The 20,360-nt window shown below is 44.8% G+C and overlaps 1 protein-coding gene across 1 annotated transcript; it reads left to right on the top strand.

Moving 5' to 3' along the window:
• Positions 1 to 280: 280 nt before the first annotated feature.
• On the top strand, positions 281 to 19,172 carry ZSCAN32 (zinc finger and SCAN domain containing 32). The gene is made up of 8 exons (XM_008574947.1): positions 281 to 307; positions 2,390 to 2,863; positions 8,857 to 9,022; positions 10,831 to 10,925; positions 11,226 to 11,349; positions 11,721 to 11,723; positions 16,449 to 16,916; positions 17,681 to 19,172. Exons 2-8 carry the CDS (start codon positions 2,498 to 2,500, stop codon positions 18,379 to 18,381), a joined length of 1,923 nt encoding a protein of 640 aa, XP_008573169.1. The 5' UTR covers positions 281 to 307; positions 2,390 to 2,497; the 3' UTR covers positions 18,382 to 19,172.
• Positions 19,173 to 20,360: the final 1,188 nt, after the last annotated feature.

The raw sequence follows: 20,360 nt of genomic DNA on the forward strand, positions 1-20,360 counted from the left end.
ACCCGGGACTCGGGAGCATCGGCTGGGGGCGGGGCCGAAGCCGCTCGTGGCGGAGACGCCCACTGGCTGCCGGGGAACGGCCCCGCGGGAGGGCCCGCCTTCTCACAAGGGATTGGCTCTTCGAGGGTGTCCTCCCGCCTCCATTGGCTGCTACTCTGTCAATACCGTCGTAGTGCACCCCGGGAGTTGTAGTCCGGTGGCTCAGCTTGCACGCGTGCGCAGTGGGCGGCGTAGCGCCTGGGCTCGCGCCGCTCACTTCCGGCCCGGCGACTGAAGGAGTTTGGAGAGTCGTGAGCCCTCGTGTCCGGTGAGTTCTCCGCTTCCTTGAGGCCCGCTTCCAAGTCGGCCCGGGAGCCCCTCACCCTCGGGAGTCTTCCCGGGGCAGTTGGGCCGGGCCCGGGTGGGCGTCTCGGTGGGACTGGCGGCCTGCCTCAGGCCGGGCGACTCGGACGCTCCGCCGTCGCCGCCCCCCGCGCCCCCGAACCTGAGAGCGGGCGCCTCGGACCCTCCTGCCTTGTCCCCGCGCCTCTTGACCCCGGCTCGCCGGCGTGCGGGACCTGCGGGGCCTCCTTCCTACTCCGTCTCCCCAGTACCTGACCGTGGAGCGGAGTACGGTACTTGTCAGTCCTCGCCGAGCGAAGAATGAGGCGTCCGGCGCCCGTTCTCACTCTGCCTTTGTCCGAGCTTTTGGGCGGTCGCTGGAGAGGAACGGTTTTGACAGACCAGCGTCCTGAAGTTTAGCGATGTGTGGGATATGAGGGGTCAGGAGGAGGCAGGCTCCGCCTTCTGCATGAAACCAGGAGAGCGTTTATTAGGTACAGAACGCCAAAAAGTGTGTAAGGTAGCAGGTGCAGGTTCAAGAACTGGCCTTGCTGCTTAGGAGCTGTGCTGTGTGACGCTAGGCAAGATACTTAATCGCCCTCAGTTTCTCCTCTTTTGCTAAAAAGGAGTGCTAACAATAAAGCCCTTGATTCCTCAACCCCTTCTCCCCCGAAATGTAATGAGAGTATAAGTTAAGGCAGTTCAAGTCCTTTGGAAGACAGGCAACCCAAGTCCATTTTTAAAAACAATTTAAAAAATTTTAAGGGCCGGCCCATGGCTCACTTGGGAGATTGTGGTGCTGATAACACCAAGGCCAAGAGTTTGGATCCCTATATAGAGATGGCCGATTAGCCCACTTGGGAGAGCGTGGTGCTGACAACACCAAGGGTTAAGATTCCCTTACCGGTCATCTTTTTAAAAAATAAAAATAAAAAATAATAATAATTTAAAAAAATTTTAATTGTAAGAAACATAACAAAATTTACCATCTTAACCATTTTTAAGCGTATAGTTCAGTAGCAGTGAGTATATTCACATTGTTGTGCAACCTGAATCCATTTTAATACTGCCAAGTGGGGGGTATAGCAGCTTTTATATAAAATTTAAAGAGGATACTGTCTTGCCCATTACTATTATATCTGCTTTAGTCCGAGTTTTAAATAACCGAAACCCAACTCAAGCCAATTTAAAAAGATTGCATTATGTAAACTGGCATTGGAGATCCAAACATGTTGTCAAGACTCTGGTGTATTGGTCTTCTCCTGTAAACAGGCTTACTCCTGTGGTAGAGGAGTGAAATAGAGTGGGACATAGTTGAAGAGAGCTCCAGTATTACATCTGCCCAATTTAGTAATTCCCAGGAAATTCAGAACTTTTCCCACCCCTCTTGTATGTAAAATCTCAAGAGAAGAATTTTAGTAGGCCCAGCTATGTCATATGGTCACTTCTGGGGTGAGGAGAGAGTATTGTAATTAACAGCCCCACCAGAGCCGTGAAGTAGAGAGGGACTCTTCTGCAAAGGAAGGTGGGAAGGAATGCTGGAAAATAACATACAACAAACTAGAACAATCACTCATCATTCACATTGTGTGTGTGTGTGGTGGTAGTGGGGAGGGGGGACGGTGTCATAGTGATGAAGAGGTTAATCAAGAAGCACACACACACTAGTTTTCTCCTTAAGAGAAGGTGACAATTGGGATGGAGTGTTTCAGCTTCTTGAGGGTAGAGAAGGATGGGAAAAAGACCCAGGTATGTGGGGGAAGAAGAGAAGGAACTGGTGGACTACATGGTGAGGAATAGTTTGGGTAATTCGTTAGCAGAGACAGAAACTTTGCTGGGGAGAAAACTATGTTTTTTTGGTATTTCTAGCATTTTGGATCCTTGGTGTGGATTTGTGGAGGGAGTAAAGGAAAGGTGTAGAAAGTAAGTCACAAGAAGCAGAGTGAAGGAATATGGGATAGGTTTCTTCTGTCTCTTTTCATCCCCTTCCTCCTTTCAAAGTTGAGCCTTTTCTTTCAGCTGTGAGTCTCTGCACATCTGTGACACTCTCTTGTCTCTCTGATTCCAGAAATACACTACTTCCAGAAGAACATGACTTCTCAGTGACATGGAAAGAGATGGAATCTGGTCCCCAGGAAAGAAGTGGCAACCAGAGTGACCCAGTTCTTTGAAGCAAATGATGGCTGCAGTAGCGGGTCCCCAGGCATACCCATCCTCAAACAAGGACTCCACACAGGGACAGAAATTAGCCCTTCAGGGCAACAGCCCTGACTTCGAGGCCTCCCGCCAGCGCTTCAGGCACTTCTGCTACCAGGAGGTAGCTGGCCCCCATGAAGCTTTTAGCAGACTCTGGGAACTCTGTTGTCAGTGGCTGAGACCTAAGACACACTCAAAAGTGCAAATCCTGGAGCTGCTGGTTTTGGAGCAGTTTCTGACCATCTTGCCAGAGGAGATCCAGACCTGGGTGAGGGAGCAGTGTCCAGAAAATGGCGAGGAAGCTGTGGCTCTGGTTGAGGGTGTGCAGAGAGCTCCTGGACAACAGGTGAGAAAAGGAAGTAGGAACCTGGTTTTGGTTATGGAGAAGTTGGGGTGAGAAGCACAGGAATCCAGTTACAAAGGAGCTTGTTTGAAAAATGCACAGAAGTTCATGCCACTCACAGAAAGTCTTGGCTATGTTGGTCCTTTGCCCTTATTGTATGGGAAGAATTTCTCATCTGCAGATATAACTTTTAGACGTGCATACATTCAGTAATGTTTAGAGTTCCTAACTAAAATGGTAAAAACACCCAGAAGAATTCTCTAACACAGGGCCAGGGAAAGGACAACTATTCTTCACTTAGGGGGGTCAGAAAAATTAGAGATGTTGGTGAATTAAAATCGTATCTCTTGCTAGAAGGTTCTTTGAAGGCAGAGTACCATGTGTTGTACATTAAACAGAGTTGTATTAGAGCCAGTCCTTGCCCTGGTTCTTGCTGCCTGGATTAAGTGGTCTGTTTGGGTCAGTGATCGGTTCACAAAATATTCATCTGTGGTTGGGACTAGGTCTGATATCCGATCATCATAACCAGGTTGTATATTCTGGGAGAAGGGAGGTATGAAAGGCATAGGAAGAGAAAAGTAACATGTGGTTTTTTGGTCATGGAAGATTCGATGGGAGGAAGGCAGCTGAAATCTGGATCAGAAGTCTGGGAGAGGCCTAGAGTGATGGAGTGGTGTGGGTCACAGGAGTGCTGGTCAGCCTGAGAGGGTCTGCAGTCAGAGCAGGAAGCAGCTCACTGGGTGCCCTGAATCTACATGGCTGGAAGGGGAAGGACCCAGGCAGTGGAGATGCTTGCATTTCCTGGTGAGGAGGTGGGGATGTGCCGGGGCTATGGGAGGAGGAGTGGTGAAGGGGGGTGTAGATGAAATTTGCTGGGGTTGAGGATTGAGTACTTCTGTTTAGAGAAGGGAAGCATTAGGGAAGAAGTCAAGGACATTAATTTGAAGTCTCTGGAATTGGGACTCTTACTAATAAGTAGGCTTGAGTGGAGAAGGGCAGTAGCACATATATAAAGGTGGAGTTTGGAGAGGTGAACTGAATAGAGTGGGACTCCCTAGCCTCAGTTCTCCTTGCTGTTTCTCTGTGATGATGATCTTTACCTTTCTTATCCCTCATCCTGTCAGAACCAAACTCTGAATATAAATGAAAACAGTATGGAGTGTAAAGGGTAAAACAGCTATTTGAAACCTACTATGAAAGTGAAAGGGAGAGCAAGAACTGGGGGTGGGGAAGTAGTGATAGAGGTTGACATCATTTCTCAGGTCTCCAGTTACCTCTTGGAACCTCTTCTCATTCACTTTAAGAGCCAGTTGTAAGCATGGGACTTGAAGAATGAAGGTGGCTGTGAAAGAAGGAAGCTGATTTTAAGTGACTACAATATGCCAGATATTGGAGATTGTAGAGTGAACAAGACAGGCAATGGCCCCTGGCCTGCTGGAGCCTGCATTCCATGGGGGAAACAGACAGTGAGCCAATGAATAAAGTGCTTGGTGATCTGATAGTGATCTTGGGGGAGAGAGGTGGGGGGAGCTAGAAAGTGAGGCAGCGCCTCTCTGAGGTGAGATTTGAGCTGAGCTGTGAAGGAGAAGGAACCAGGTGTTATGTGTGATGTAACAGGAACCATTTTGGAAGTTTTATCTTCTGTGCTGCGGAAGACGTCCCTTAATCTTCATTTTTGGTCCTCGTTGCTAAGAGGAGCTATTGAAAAGGTCATAATACTGCAGTTAAAAAGAAAGGAACAGAGCTAAGCAATTGAGAAAATGCCTCCTCTTGAAACGGTTTTAGTGCTGGAAATAGAAGCTATAGAAAGGTTTAAGAATCATATAATACGGGGGTTTAACAACCTGTATGCAGTGATAAAGAAGGGAAGGTCAGAGAGCTTGAAAAGTATCAGGGTGTTGAGAGAGTTAACAGAAATGTACAAACTGGATTGTCTACAAAATCAAATTACTGAAGTAAAAATAAAACAAGAGAAAGTCTCACAGAATGCCGAGAAAAGGGAAAAGAAATCAAGATAAGAAAAGAGGAGAAAAAGACAAAGAGGGCTGGTCCAGGGGATACAATCTATGCATGATAGGAATACCTGAAACAGGACAAAGCAAATGGAGCTGAAATGGTAATTAAGGAACTAATTGAAGAAAACTTTCCAGAGTTCAAGAGTGAACTAGATATACAAATAGAAAAAGTGCATGTGGTACATTTTTTTTTTTAATGTGGTACTTTTGATTTGATGAAAAGCAACACCTAGACATATTCTGGTGACATTTTAAAATTTCAAGGATAAAGAAAAATTCTGCAAGTATCTAGATAGAAAGCAAGTTACGTATAAAGTGGCAACAGTCAGGCTGACCTCAGAGTTTTCTCTTGTGACTCTAAATGCCAGAAATAATGGAACAATATCTACAGAGTTTTAAGGGAAAATAATTTTGAACCAAGAATTATATACCCTGCCAAGTTATCATTTCTGTACAAAGGCAACTGGAAGACATTCTCAAATATGCAGGGGTTAAGAAAGTATGTCAACCAAGAACCTTCCCTGAAAAATTTGCTGAATAATTTACTGCAGCCAACAGAGAAATGAACTAAAATCACTCAAGAGGAGGGAGGCAATTGTGTGAAAGAGTTAATGTTAAGCATTAGAACTAGTTAAGGAGCATTAAATTTAAATTGTTATATATGGGGTAATAAAAATAAATACAAAAATAAATAAAATTTCAATTTATATAGTTTTAAACTGTGAAAGGGCATGCCAAATGTTCAATATATTAGGCAAATAAGTACTGTTTTAGTTTTAACGTGTAGTATTGTTGATAAAGATATGTGTATTCTTAAACGAAACATAAGTAAAATAAAAGGGCTTTATCCCTGTGGATAGGACAAGTAGAGTAAAGGCATTCTAAATGTTAATCTGACAAAATTGGAAAATAGTACAGTTTTACTATATAAATAAAATTTATTTTATTTACTTTATGTAGAGAAAAAAAAGTACCAAGTTTGTTTATATTGTAAATTCTGACAGTGTAAAAAGAAAACTTCCAAACACTGGTTGGGGTGGGTGTGGACATAACCTTGTTTTATGTACATGTTGCATGGGGAAAGACAATAGTTACTGCATCATCTGATAGTTCATATAAGTAAATTTGACATTGAGAAAAGTGTTACAGACAAAAATAAAATATATACGTTCCAATATTTTGGAATAGAAAGGAAGTGGTAAAAAAAAGAGAAAATATAGCAAAAGAAAAACAGTAAGGAAGCATTAAAATTAGCATAAAATAGATAGAGGTAAGGATGAGTTATCATACTCATAAGCTGGTTAAATATTCTTACTAAGAAGATTCAAACTGGGGCAAAAATCAGTCTCTAACCTGTAATACATTTATATAAAACAAAAGATAAAAAGGTTTAAAGATACTAGGGTATTTCGAAAAGTTTATAGAAAAATAGAATTGAAAGATAATATGAGCCTACTGAAAACTATAACTCATGGAAATAGAGAGCAATATTTTTATTAGGCAGAATCCAAGCATATAACAAGATATTTTATATTTACAAAACATACAATACAGGATGTAAAATTTAAGAGACTTTTATGTGGTAAATAACATGGCATTCATATGTAAAATAAATGTTTTATGTTTTGATGTGGGTGATAATTTTACTGATGTTAAACCGATATACTTGTATTTTAAAAACATTGTACATTTAAAATTAATTAATTTTATGTACTTAAAATTCATTAAGAAATCCTACAGTTAAAGAGAATACATATAGCAAAAAAAATTTTTTTTAATTTTTAAAAAATTATATATTTTTATTGATATACATATTCATGGGGCACATAGCTGACTGTCAGCACCTGTGCCCAAGATATGGTAAGCAGATCAGTACTATCAGCATGCCCACCACCTCAGATTGCAGTTATTCTCTGTGTCCCCCAATCAGCCTCTTCCTGGTACCCATCTGCCTCCCCTTCTCCCCAACCCTAGGTATGCTCTCTCCCTTTGCAAGTCCAGCACACTACTGTGGTCTTTCTTTCCTTCCTTCTTTCTCTCTTAGCTCCCTGTTATGAGTGAGGACATGCAGTATTTTTACCTCTGTGCCAGGCTTATTTAGCATAATTTTCTCCAAGCTCATCCATGCTGCTGTGAATGGCAGAATTTCATTCTTTTTTATGGCTGAGTACATACCACATTTTCTTATTCAGTCATTTGTCTATGGACGTTTAGGTTGGTTCCAACTCTTGGCTATTGTAAATAGAGCTGCAATGAACATGGGAGTATTTGTATCCCTTCAGCATGATGATTTACATTCCTTTGGGCATATACCCAGAAGTGGGATTGTTTGATCATATGGTAGATCTATCTGTAGTTGTTTGAGAAACCTCCATACTGTTTCTTTAGTGGCTGTGCTCATTTACAGTCCCACAAACAGTGTAGAAGAGTTCCTATTTCTCTGCATCTTCATCAGCATTTGTTATTGTCTTTTTGATTATAGCCAGTCTAACTGGGGTGAGATGATATCTCAATATGGTTTTCATTTTCATTTCCCTGAGGATTAGTGATGTTGAGCATTTTTTCAAGTACCTGTGGCCATTTGTATGTCTTCTTTCGAAAATTGTCTTTTTAGCTTCTTTGCCCATTTTTAAATTGGGTTACTTTTTTTTTTGTCTTTTTTTGTCTTTTTCCGTGTCCGGCAACGGATCGCAACCCTCAGTGTTGCCCCTGTACCGGACTGGGGACCAGCAACGGGATTGCAACCCTCGGTGTTGCTCCTGCGCCTCGCTCAGCCAGTGAGCGGGAACCGGTCTGTATGTGGGATCTGAACCCTTGGGCGGGAGCGCCGCCGCGCTTCCCAAGCGGCGCACTATCCAGTGCGCCACCGGGCCGGCCCCAAATTGGGTTACTTTTTAAAAAAAAAAAAAAAAAAAGGAGCCAGGAGTACCAAGAGCTGGGAGGAGGGCACTCCAGGCAGAGGGCCCAGCACACACTATCAGCCTAAGGTGGGAGAAGACCTGGCATGTTTTAGAAGAAAAAGGGAGGGCTGTGGCTAGAGCTCAGTGATCAAGGGAAGAGTGTATGAGGGAATGGAAGAGAGGAAGGCAGGGGCCAAGCCTGCTGAGTCATTTAGGCTGCAAAGGGGAGTTTGGATTTTATTCTACATGCAATGGGAAGCCACTGAAGAGTGTAACCAGGGAAGGATGTGATCTTAGATTTTGAAAAGATCACACTGGATTCCACATAGAATGGATTGGAGGGTTACGCAGTAGAGAGGATGCAGGACAGCCAGTTGAGAGGTGAGTACAGCAGTCCAGACAGATGGTGGTGTCCTGGACCTGGCTGGAAGCTGTGGAGGTGGACAGAAGAGGACCAGTGCAAGGCATCTTTTGAAGGTAGAACTGACATTGGATTTGTGGGGAGAGGAAATACCCTAGTTCTGAGATCACAGGGCCTTTGTAAAGTGAAAGCTGATGTTCTCACTTTCTTTCTTTCTTTCTTTTTTTTTTTTGTCTTTTTTTACTGACCGGTAATGGTATCGCAACCCTCAGTGTCGCGCCCGTACCAGGACCGGCAATGGGATCGCAACCCTCGGTGCTGCGCCCGCACCTCGCTCAGCCAGTGAGCGGGAACCGGTCTCCACATGGGATCCGAACCCTCGGCGGGAGCGCCGCCACGCTCCCAAGCGGCGCACTCTCCTGTGCGCCACCGGGCCGGCCCTGATGTTCTCACTTTCAACAAATAAGTGTATGCTGTTTTTTAACCTGGTGTGTCCGGCTCTATGCTAGGTGCTGTTATATAAATGATCTTATTTAATGACTTCAAAGACTGAATTCTATTCATTTTTGTTTCATTACAGTAGCAATACATTGGCTTCTAGAATGTTTTTTCCCTTCTGCTTCCTTGTATTTCATATCGTTTTTTAATGCTCCTCTGAGGGATTGTAAAGCTCAGCCTAAGCAGGAATTTGTACTGATGGATGATGGGGTCTGTTCTCAGGTCCCAGATTCTGGGAAGGACTTGAAAGTGCTTGTGGAGGAGATCGCTCCTTTGGGAGCAGCCAGAGAATTACTCAGATCCCAACAGAAACAGGAGGTTCAGCCAGAAGAGCAAACTTTGAAGCAGTCACGAGGCTCACACCAGAGACCATGGGAACACTCAGAAGGTAAGCAGAGCCTATGTCCTCACCTGAGGCAGGTGAGAACAATCATTTTTTGGAAATAAACGTTTAAACTCGAGTCTGCCCTAGTTTCCAGATTAAATGCCTTTGAAATATATCCAAAAAGCAAGATTTCAAATTTTAGTTGAGGGTAATAGCACTTAAAATAGTGTTAGCCTAATTCTTTTATTGCAATTTAATTATTTTACTTCGGAATCAGGCGTTACTAAAGATGAATCTTGTTTCCCTCACCTTCTGCATAGTAGTTCTTCATATACTTGAAGACATGAAACTCCCTTCCCTTAATCTTTTCCAGAATACATTTCTCTTATCATTTTTGAATTTCTTCCAAAGCTCTATTTTTTGTTTTTACTTATTTTAATTTTTTTAGAAAGCTTTTTTAATTAAAAACTTTTTTTAATTGATGTAAAATTTATATATCATAAAATTAACCATTTTAAAGTGAATAATTCAGTGCCATGTATTTAGTACACTCACTTTGTTATTCAACCACTACCCCTATCTAGTTCCAAAACTTTTCATCATCCTAGAAGGAAACCCTGTACTCACTAAGCAGTTGTTCCCATTCTATCTCTGGATTTACCTGTTTTGGACATTTCATATGAATGGAATCATATGATATGTGACTTTTGTGTCTGGCATGTGTCAGTACTTCCTTCTTTCCTTCTATGGCTGGATAGTATTCCATTGTGTAATATACCATGGCTTTATATTTTTATGTTTTTTCCATAAAGCAGTTTGACTGGATACATTTCTAGATAGCCTTAAGGTCCATTGCCTTTTCTACTGAACTGAAAGCTGCCATTAGAGGTTGCTAGGTAACTTTTACAGCTCAGCTCATCTCTAGGTAATTCAGAATCCTGGAGGAAAGCATTGTGTCTTAATGATGTTTAACTTGGCAAACTTGTGTTGATAAAATGTTAAGTTGTCTAAGAGGTTTATTTGTTTTAGTTTTTTTTTTTTAACAAAGTAAATATTCTTATCAATATCTTTGTAAACTTTGCCACTCAGCATTTATTGCCTTTTGATCCTTGGCACACCTGTGCTTTCTAGTGTGTGCTGTCTGAGGCTTTGCGCTTTCAGGGGCAGTGGGGAAAGCGAAGCAGGATGCACTGTGCTCCAGGCTCCGCTCCCTGTGGTTGCCATGCCCTCCAACAGCTCACAGACCTGCAGTGTTGTAACCTCCCCAGGGGTCACATGTCTCTGAGTTTCTGCTGAAGTTCTGCTAATAAATCCTAAAAATGAATCATTTTATTTGTAGAATTTTTGAAGGTGGGGATTTGAGAAAGAATATATTATCTTGATCTGAAAAATATAACAGATTCAGTTACTGTGGTATTTGTAATAGTACTACGGTTATCTCTGGGTGGGGGCGCTATGAAGATATTTCCCTCCCTCTATTGTGCTATTTAATTTTTTTCCCTCTAACATGTACATATTTAAAATGAAAAACAAAAACAAAAACCACTGTCTTTTTTAAAGTTATTATGCCAAGAGGAATCTGGCGAAAGGAACTTCTCAACACACAGAGGGTGTTGGCTATAGCTGTGGTTCTCAACCTTGAGTGTGCATCAGACTCACCTGGGGTGGGGGTGGGGGGTGCTAAAACACAGATTCTCCGGCCCCACCTCCAGAGTTTTTGATTCAGAGGATCTGGGGCAGGGCCCCAGAATTTGCATTTCTGACGGGTTCCCAGGTGCTGCTGCTGCTGCTGCTGACCCAGGGAGCCCACTTTGAAACCTCTGCTCTGTGTGCAGCAGCTGTCCTCTAACAGTGGCCATTTCCTCCCCCAGCCTGGCTTGTTCCTCAGGTTCCCAGGAATCTGCCCCTGAAGAGGGGTCTCCGAGAGCAGGAGACAGGTGCTGTGGTCTGGACTGGTGGGTCCCAGGTGAGCCGTGGTTGACACCTTCTGTCTCTTTTGAAGTTCCCACTTCATCTTAGCACTCAGTCTCATCCTAAAACCCCTTCTTTTCCAGAGAAAGTAGAAAGATTTTAAATAGTCCATTAAGCTTCTCAGGTTGTTTTCTTACTACGTCCACTCTGACATCATCACAAGGCTCTTTACTCATCCAGTTCTTGCCATGGAGGGCTGACCTCCCATGCCTTTGCTTTGCCCCTGATCTGATGACTGTGATAGGCTAGAGCAGTTCTATTTTATCCATAGTAGCAGACCCTGGTGTTGTTACAGGGATCAGCCACGTGTGAGGACAGAGCTGTATCCTTCTGTCAGCAAGAACAGATGTGCGTTGGCCCTGCACAAAGGGCTCTCTGCAGGGGAGCTACCCAGAAGAATGACAGGCACATCTCTCTTGGTAAGGATCTGCTTCCCCTCTAGGTCCTGATAGATGTGTTCAGTTGCTCAGAGAGACTGAAAGAATCTGAGAGGAAAGGAGACAGACAGAGGGAGTGGGGAGACTGTTAGGTGGAGAGAGAGAGGAAATAAATGGGAACATAGAGCAGGTGGGAGAGCCACAGAGACAGGCAGAGATTGAAAGGGACAGCAAGAGGGCTCATGATGGATGGGCAGCACGCGTGACCAGCAAATGGGAACGGGAGTGAGTGTGAGGTGAGAGCAGTGGGGACAGAGAGTGAGGGAGGAAAGGATAAGAGGGAGGGGAAGATGCAAAGGGCGAGAGCAAAACAGAGCAAGAGTAGTTCAGGGCAGGAGGCTGGCAGGCAGTAGCTAGTGAAAGGCACAGGTGGGAGACGGTGCATGTGTGCTCACACGCACCAGTAGGTGTGACAGCTTTGAGGCCTTCCAGTGGCAGAAGAGATTAAAAACAAAATAACCCAACCCTGATGCTCCACTTCTATGCCCAGGCCCTCCAGGAGGAACCAGCCCTTCCCTGGAGTCTCAGGACACTTGAGGAAGATTCTACCAAATGCACTGTTATCTTGCTTTTCTTGGATCAGTTCTGCCCCATCTGGGCCAGATGCCCATCCAGATTGAGACAAATGTGCTGCAGCTCGCAGGGTCTTGATGTCTTCTCTCTGCTTCTTCACACGCAGGGTTTCCTATTCACGGTTCCAATGTTGGCTCTGGGCTGGATCAAAGAGGACACATGGGGACCCCAGATTTTCACAACTGCAGAGCAAGGAAGAGTTCTAAGAGTTCCACAAGTGAGTCTGGAGTGGAAGCCCATGAGAAACCAGCTAAGGGGGAGGAAAAAATCAGGTGTGATGCACAACACCTGGAGTCAGCAGGTGAGACAGTAGCAGGCTCACACAGGACCTCGGAGGAAAATAGGACTTTCCTTTCTATTTTCAGTGAGCCTTGGTTTTATGAAAAACTCCAGATGCAGCACCAGCAAAGTCACCAGCTATATGGGGAAATTGCTGAGCTCTTGTGTGAATAAGGTTCCCACAGGACTCTGGAGCAGTGTCAAACCAAGTTCACGAGCCTATGGGCTGGTTACTGTCGAGGGAGGCAAGGCTGCAGCCCAGAGCCTTGTGCTGTTCAGGGGGAGATGGATTTTCTGCTTGCCAGTTCTCCGAGGGGTTTGGCAGACAGGGCTATTGGGGTCAGGGGGCTGGGCTAGGCTCCATGGAAGTGGAAAGAGGTGGGGGATGAGGACAGAGCAGAGGACTCAGCCAGCTACAAACTGGCAGGAAATAGTCCAGGAAACTGGGAGCCCCCTGCAGCTATAGCCTGCTTCAGAACCACTAGGGTGAGGATCTCTCTGGATATGTCCTGGTACCAGTTGCCTGTATGCAAACGAGTCCCTCACACTGGGCTTGGTCTCCCAGCTATAAATTAGAGATGGTTCTTGTTCCTTGGGGTTCCTGTCCTTTACAGTTAGGGGTGATGTTGGGATAAAACCCATTCACCTTGCCGTGTGCAGGTTACATATAAGTGTACTTCGAAAAGTCCGTGGAAAAATTGAATGAAAAGATAATATGAATCCTTCCATGAACTTTTTGAAGACCCCTCATATAAGAAAAAGTAGTACCTAAACCCTTAGGTTGTTTGGGTCACTCAGGAAGTTTTTTCAGTGTGAAATTTGAAAGCCAAAGCCAGGTATGTTTTTGTCATCAAAGTAGTGAATTGTCTGGGTAGGTGCTATATCCAGATTTTGTTAATAGAACAAAAAAAGAATGAAGGTGATGTTAGCCGGGAATGAGTATTGTGTTCGCTTTGGCAGGTGGGTGACATCTGGACAGGTGTCAGCAGTGAATTCAAAAGGTTATCATAGTCTAGGAATCAGGTTTCATTGCAGCTTCAGGGGATTGATCTGTGTCCGGGGCGGATATATTCCTCAGAATACATGCAAATTACCTCCACATCCATAACCAATATTGTGGCTGTGTTTCAGTTATCATTGCTGTAAAACAAACCACCCCAAAACTTGGTGATTTAAAACAATTATTTCTCACCAGTCTGTAGGTTGACTGGCTGGTTCTTCTATTTCTTTGCTGAGGTGTTGAGTTTGGAAGATTCCAGAATGGCCTCATTCACCTGGCTGGCAGTTGATGGTGGCCTCCAGCTCGGAGCTCATTGGGTTTGTCAGATGGCCATAGCCTCACACCATGCTTTCCTGAGCAAGCATCCAAGAGGACAAGATTTCACGTGCAAGGGCTTATTGAACCTTTGCTGGCATCATGACATTTAGCCATGTCCCACTAGCCAAAGTTAGTCATATGGCTGAGCCCAGTGTGAGAGGGATTACATCAGGCTGTGAGCACGGGGGCCCTGTGATACTGCTCCTGCTTCACTCTCGCCAGCGTGGCTCCCTCCTTGTCTGGGATTTCACCTGGCTCTGTCCACTGCCATCCATCCCCCTCTGGCATTGTGCCTTTTCTTGCCTCTCCAGGCTCCTCTTGGACCTTATCTTTGGCCATTTCCAGGCAAAATGTAGTGTCTTTTCGAGCAGATTATATTACTAATATATATGGTTAATATGATGAGGTAAGACATTCCCTTAGAGGCCCTTCTGTTTTTGTGCTTAGGATTTTTTTTTTTTTTTGTCTTTTTCGTGACTGGTAAGGGGATCACAACCCTTGGTGTGATGTTGCCCACACTGCGCTCAGCCAGTGAGCGCACCAGCCAGTCCTATATAGGATCCGAACCCGCGGCGGGAGCGTCACTGCACTCCCAGCGCCGCACTCTCCCGAGTGCGCCACAGGCTCGGCCCTTGTGCTTAGGATTTTTAAAAAAAAATTATTGAAGTGAAATTCACATGACATAAAATTAACCTTTTTTTTTTTTTGTAAAAGATGACCAGTAAGGCGATCTTAACCCTTGGCTTGGTGTTGTCAGTACCATGCTCAGCCAGTGAGCTAACTGGCCATCCCTATATAGGATCCGAACCCATGGCCTTGGTGTTATTAGCACTGCACTCTCCCAAGTGAGCCACGGGCCGGCCCTTAAAATTAACCATTTTAAAGTGAAAAATTGACATCTGACACATTCACAGTTTTGTGTAACTACCACGTCTATCTAGTTCCAAAACTTTTCCAATCACTTCAAGTAATTTCTCCCCATCGTCCCTCCCCCTAGTCCCTGGCAACCACCAATCTTCATTCTGTCTCTGTGGATTGATCTATTCTGGATATTTCATTAAGAGTACCTATAACTTTAATTTCCACAGTATTAGGCTTATTGAATGAGAGCTTGTATTCCCTACATACTTTGGTTTCCTGCAAACAACTTAGGACCTTTTAAAATTAGGGATGGAAATGAGTCAGAGAATGTGGGAGAAGTCATTCTTTCAACAAATATTTATTTAGTGCCTGCTATGTCTCGTTCATAGTTCTGGATCCTTAGGGATACAACAGTTAGAAACAGACAAAGATGCCTGCCCCGAGGGGAGAGACAGACAACAGCATGACGAATCACTGAGTGGCACAATATGGAAGGAGGAAAGGGGCAGGGGGAGCAAAGCAGAGTGATGGGAGCACTGAGCTGTGGGGTGGCTTGCATTTGTAGTTGCCTCAGGGTTGTCCTCACTGAGAAAATGACATTTGGAGAAACTTCCAGGAGGAGAAAGAATGAGCCACATGCCTATCTGGAGGAGAATGGGAAGCGGAGGGAAAGGCTAGCACAGTGTTGTGGGGAGCGGGGCTGGCACAGAGGTGGCTGACTGCTGCAGGGGAGAGCAAGGGGGAGCTCAGCGCCAGATACATGGGGCAGCACAGCCCAGAGCAAGGCCAGCTGAAATGACAGCTAGTGTTAGCAACCTTAGTAGCAATTTAATGTCGCTGAACTGTCTAACTGCATTTTTATTGTATTTTACAAATCAAACACAAAAACTGGGTTCTTCATAGATAATTTGAGAAACAACGAACACAGGGCCTTGATGCCTTACATGAAGGACTTTGACTTTTATTCTGAGTGAAGTAGGGAAGGCTTACAGTGTTCTGGGCAGAGGAGTAAGAATTTTCAAAGGACCCATCCTTTTGAGTTTTTCGATTTATTTGACACCGAGCTCTATGTAAACATTTGTCTCTCTCTTTGCTACAGAAACTTTCACAGTGACCTCCAGGAAGGCAGGTCCATGTCATATTTATATTTGCCTTTCTCTGAAACTAGCGTCATAGGCACTCAGTAAGTTTTATTAGAATTGGTGGTAATGGGTATGCTGATAATATTGATCTGGCCATCACATTTGGGGTACAAGTGGTGACAGTCAGCTTTGTATCCTGTGAATATTCATAACCAATAAAAAAAGAAAAGTTTTATTATAGTTAATAAAAAAGGAGGGGGGCTTACTCTGCTTGGTTGAAAATAGACTGTGGGAGATCCAAAGTGGAAGCAAGGAGACCAGGTAGGCAGCCACAGCAGTGACCCAGGACAGTGGCTCAGAGTAGAATAGATAGGGTGATGAGAAGAGGCTGGTAGCCTTCAGAGCAGCATGACCAGATGTCAGAATGCACTTGCTGGAGCAACTTGAGACATATTAGCCCTCATGAACCGGGCCAACAGGCTGCAGGATGTGTGCTGAGTGTTCTTGAGTGGCCAACAGATAGTGATGGGCCAGCCGAGGAGGTACTGCAGTGTCAGAGGAGGAGCGGGCAGATGTATTCTATCACCAGCTCTTCTCTCCCATGAATCTCTGCTTCCCTCCAAGCCTCACCTGCCTACTATGTCCTCTTATGTGGCCACCCTCAGGGAGCCCCACAGCTCTGGAGACAGGCAAGCCACTACCCTTATTGTGAGTCACCTCTCCAGAGGATGTAAGTGAGATTCAGGATAAAGAAAAATAAAAAGGGAAGCTTTAGTAGATGACTCTACAAGTCCTTCTCAATTGGAGAGGATGTCTTTTCTACTACACTAAAAGTTTTTATGTTTTAGGAAAAAAGGCCACAGTGAGGTATCTTCTCAGAAATAACAGAGCCTTAGGCTGCTTAAAACTGCACTGCAGTATAAACAGTCTTCTCTGATCCGACTGCTGTATTCTTTGTCCCTTGACAGCAGGTGTGCACTGGGACTATGAAGAGACCAAGACACTCCTGGCTGTTCTCAGTAGATCTCAATTTTATGAAAGACTCCAGGCCTGTCAGCAGAGCAGCCAGATCTACAGGGTCGTGGCGGAACGACTCCAGGAACAGGGCTTCCTGCGGACCCCAGAGCAATGTCGCACCAAGTTCAAAAGCCTGCAGTTGAGTTATCACAAAGTGAGGAGAGGCTGTGTGTCTGAACCTTGTATCTTTTATGAGGAAATGGATGCCCTTTCAAGCTCCTGGGCCTCTGCATGTCCTATGGCAAGTGATGCTGTTCTTGGCCAAGAGGCTGGAGAGCTGAGTCAGCAGAACAGGGAGCCCACAGAGGTTGTAGATGATGGCACTGTGGATGGTGCAGGCCGGGATGAAAAGGATCTCAGGAATTCTGGCCAGGAAGTCCAGAGACGTGACCTGCCAGTCCTGTTCCCAAACAGACTTGGTAAGGTTTGTTTGGTTCTGATGGTCACAGGATGGGAAAGTCCACGTACAAGCAATTAGCCTAGCACTTGAGAGGGAGCTGTCACTGCTCTTGGTATTGTCATCATCTTGGTGTGACTTCTCCAGGCCTGCAGTCTTAGTTTTCATGGTGTTTAAGGATTATTCCCCTTGCATTTTAGAGCCCTGATTTTCTACTTGTCAACCTCTTTCACTGAGTCCATGTTATCTTTTCCCGTGGAGTTCCACTGCCTTGCTTCCTGAGATTGCTAGTTAGGCCTCCAGACCAGACTCCAACCTCCTTCTCCAGCATGACTTCTCCTTTCATAATCTAAGCCTGTGCTAGCCAGGTACTCAGCACCCTGCCTGCTTCCTCTTTCAGCTGGCCAAACAAAAGGGTGGTGGTCTTTTGTTCTGCTCCCAGAAGTAGGCCATTCAAGAATTCAGAATACACCTATAAGCAGACAGACAGGTGACATAGAGCTTGACCTTTTGTCTCAGTTTGTCATTGTGTCAGAACATCCAAAAAAAAGAATAGGAGAAAAGTTGGTGGGGTTTAGGGTATAATCTACCTGTGACCACAAAATTTGGAGCTCAAAAATACTATATTTGGAAATAAAACTTAGGCTTTTAATTAGCAGAAGATTTAATCACATGAGGAATTCCAATTAGGTGTTTCTTCTTTATAGTTGTTTAGTTGTAACTCTTTCCTCATTCCATTGTTTTCCTTCACTACAGTCCAGTATATTTCTTTTTTTTTTCTTTCAGGTTTTCAGTTCAAGAATGGGATTAAAAAAGAGAGTCCGAAATGGGATGATTCAGAGGAAATAGAAATGAACAAGGCTTTACAGGGAAAGTCTAGTGCAGAAACTTTTTGGCACTCTGAGCTAACAAATGGCTGGGAGAGTAAGCCAGTGTCAGGACTGGAAAAAGCTTCCCGATGTCCCGAATGTGGAAAAAGCTTTAGCCGAGGTTCTTATCTTGTTCGGCATCAGAGAATCCACACGGGTGAGAAGCCTCACAAGTGCAGTGAATGCGGGAAAGGCTTTAGTGAGCGCTCCAACCTCACTGCCCACCTGCGAACTCACACAGGGGAGCGGCCCTACCGGTGTGAGCAGTGTGGGAAAAGCTTTAACCAGAGCTCCAGCCTCATTGTGCACCAGAGGACACACACGGGGGAGAAGCCTTATCAGTGCACCATCTGTGGAAAGAGATTCAACAACAGTTCCCAGTTCAGTGCTCACCGGCGCCTCCACACTGGGGTGAGCCTGTACAAGTGTGTGGAGTGTGGGAAAAGCTTCAACAATAGCTCCCATTTCAGTGCCCACCAGAAAACCCACACTAGGGAAAAGCCTTACAAGTGCTCTCAGTGTGAAAAGAGCTTCATTAAGAACTCTGCCTTCACTCACCATGAGGCAGTGCACATAAAAGAGGTACTCACATCACAGGAAGGGAGAGGTGTATTGTAAGTGTGTAGGAGGACCTGCAGATCACTTCCTTAGGTCAGCATGTGTTTTGTAGAGCTTCTGCTGTGGAGAGGTATAGCCAATCCCTGACTTAGCAGTAGGCTTATTGACAACCAGTTCTTATCCACCATGTCCAGGAACAGTAATCAGCCTGAGACTGACCTCCTTCTAGCTGTGCCTGTGACTCCAGAGTCTTGTCTCACTGTGACTTAAAGTTTGCTTTGATGGGGAGGCCATAAGTCCTGCCAGAAAACCAAGGTCTCCCTGTTCTCAACACTGAGAATGGGTGGCCAGTGATCTGAGAAATGTTTCTGGGAAAGGTCAGAGTGTGGCAAAAGTCCTCACATAGGGCTGATAAATTCTCCCCCTTTTGGGAAGCACATTTAGAGGTTAAGAGCATGGATCTCTTCTAAACCAATAATTGACTTCCAGACACCTACTTGTACTGCTGCTACCTTCAGGGCAGATGATCAGTGCTCTTTGTAACCCAGACACCACCTTAAGGGAAGAAAGGGAAGGAAGAAAGGTCAAGCCACTGGATAATATTGAATCTGTTTCCCTAAGTGACTTAATCTTAGAGTAAGCATAAAATCTAGGTTGATCTTTGTAAGATTTCTCATTTTACCATCATCTCCCCCAGTTCCTGATTGTCTCTTACAGTAAATGGCTTCTAAACATTACTCTTTTTGATAATAGTTTATAAACTATTATAAACAAGTTCACAAACATTACTATCTCCTTTGGCAACTGGCTGGTACGAGGCTCTGAATCCTTAGCCTTAGTGTTATCAACACCACACTCTGACCAACAGAGCTAATTGGCCAGCCCTCAAACATTAATATTTCTGATGAAAATAAAGAGGTTTCTCCCTTCACTTCCCTGGCCTTTGGTTATAATTTTCTCCATTAGAAACTGTACTCATGCAGAAGCCTACAGGGCCCTGAAGAGGATCTAAGTTTAGAATCTGCTTCAGGCCAGTAGGACATGCACAGAAGGAATAAGGGGCTGGAAATGGGGGGAGGAGGAAAAGAATTGGGAAGATTTGAGCCATTGCTGAGAAGGGAGATGATAGGAGTAAGGAAACGACAGGTAGTTCAGGAGGATGTGACTGCAGAGAGAATAGCAGGTGAAAGGAAGGTGGGTGTGAGGAGCACTAGGAACCAAAATTTACTGATCTAGAACAAGTCACAGATACTTAAAAGCCGTGAAAATCGCCATCCATAAAAAGATGGGTACATTGTCTACAGTTCTTGGATTGTGCATGCAAGGTACCAAAGCAACTTGTCTAAGCCATGGGGAAAACAAGCGTCATGGCCTCTGCTCGAGCCTTTTTGAAGAATTAAGTATGAGCAAGGGAGAATGTACATTCCATATCAAAGCCAGAAGAAATTAAAATTTAGGGGGAAGAAGGGGAAGCAAAGGCAGGACAGAGGAATATACTTGTGTCCTCAGGTCGAGCCCTGCCTGGGCCACCACTTTTCCCTGCATACACTGTCTGTGGGTGTGGCCCTAAGGAGAAGCTATGTCGGACAGTTCCTAGACTAAGAGACTTAAGAGACTTTGTTCAACACAGAAGAAAACATCTTCCAAGAGCCTGGTGCAGGGCAAGGAGGTGAGCTTGAATGTGACCTCTGCGACAGCCTGACTTCATGGTGATTCCTGGTGGAAAAAGAGACAGCCCAGGGGTGGATCAGTTACTTGAGGGACTTGGATATCAGCTCAAATAAGTTGGTTTGGTAGGTGAGGAGAGCCAGTGAAAAGGAAGTGAAGAGACTTAATGTGGCCTCACTAGTAGGTTCCTGCCTTCCTGGGCCTACCGTGGCTGGGGAAACTGGGATATAGCTGTTGAACTCCTTGCATGTTTAGGTCCCGCCCCCCCCAACCCCCCCGCCCTCCAAGCTGCTTTAACTTCTAGTCTGCTGGGCAGAAAAAGGAACACCAAGTACTACAGCCCCCAACCTTTGCCTCATTTATAGTTCTAT

Source organism: Galeopterus variegatus, unplaced genomic scaffold (genome assembly GCF_000696425.1).
Source record: "Galeopterus variegatus unplaced genomic scaffold, G_variegatus-3.0.2 Scaffold1120, whole genome shotgun sequence".
Lineage (NCBI taxonomy): Eukaryota > Metazoa > Chordata > Mammalia > Dermoptera > Cynocephalidae > Galeopterus > Galeopterus variegatus.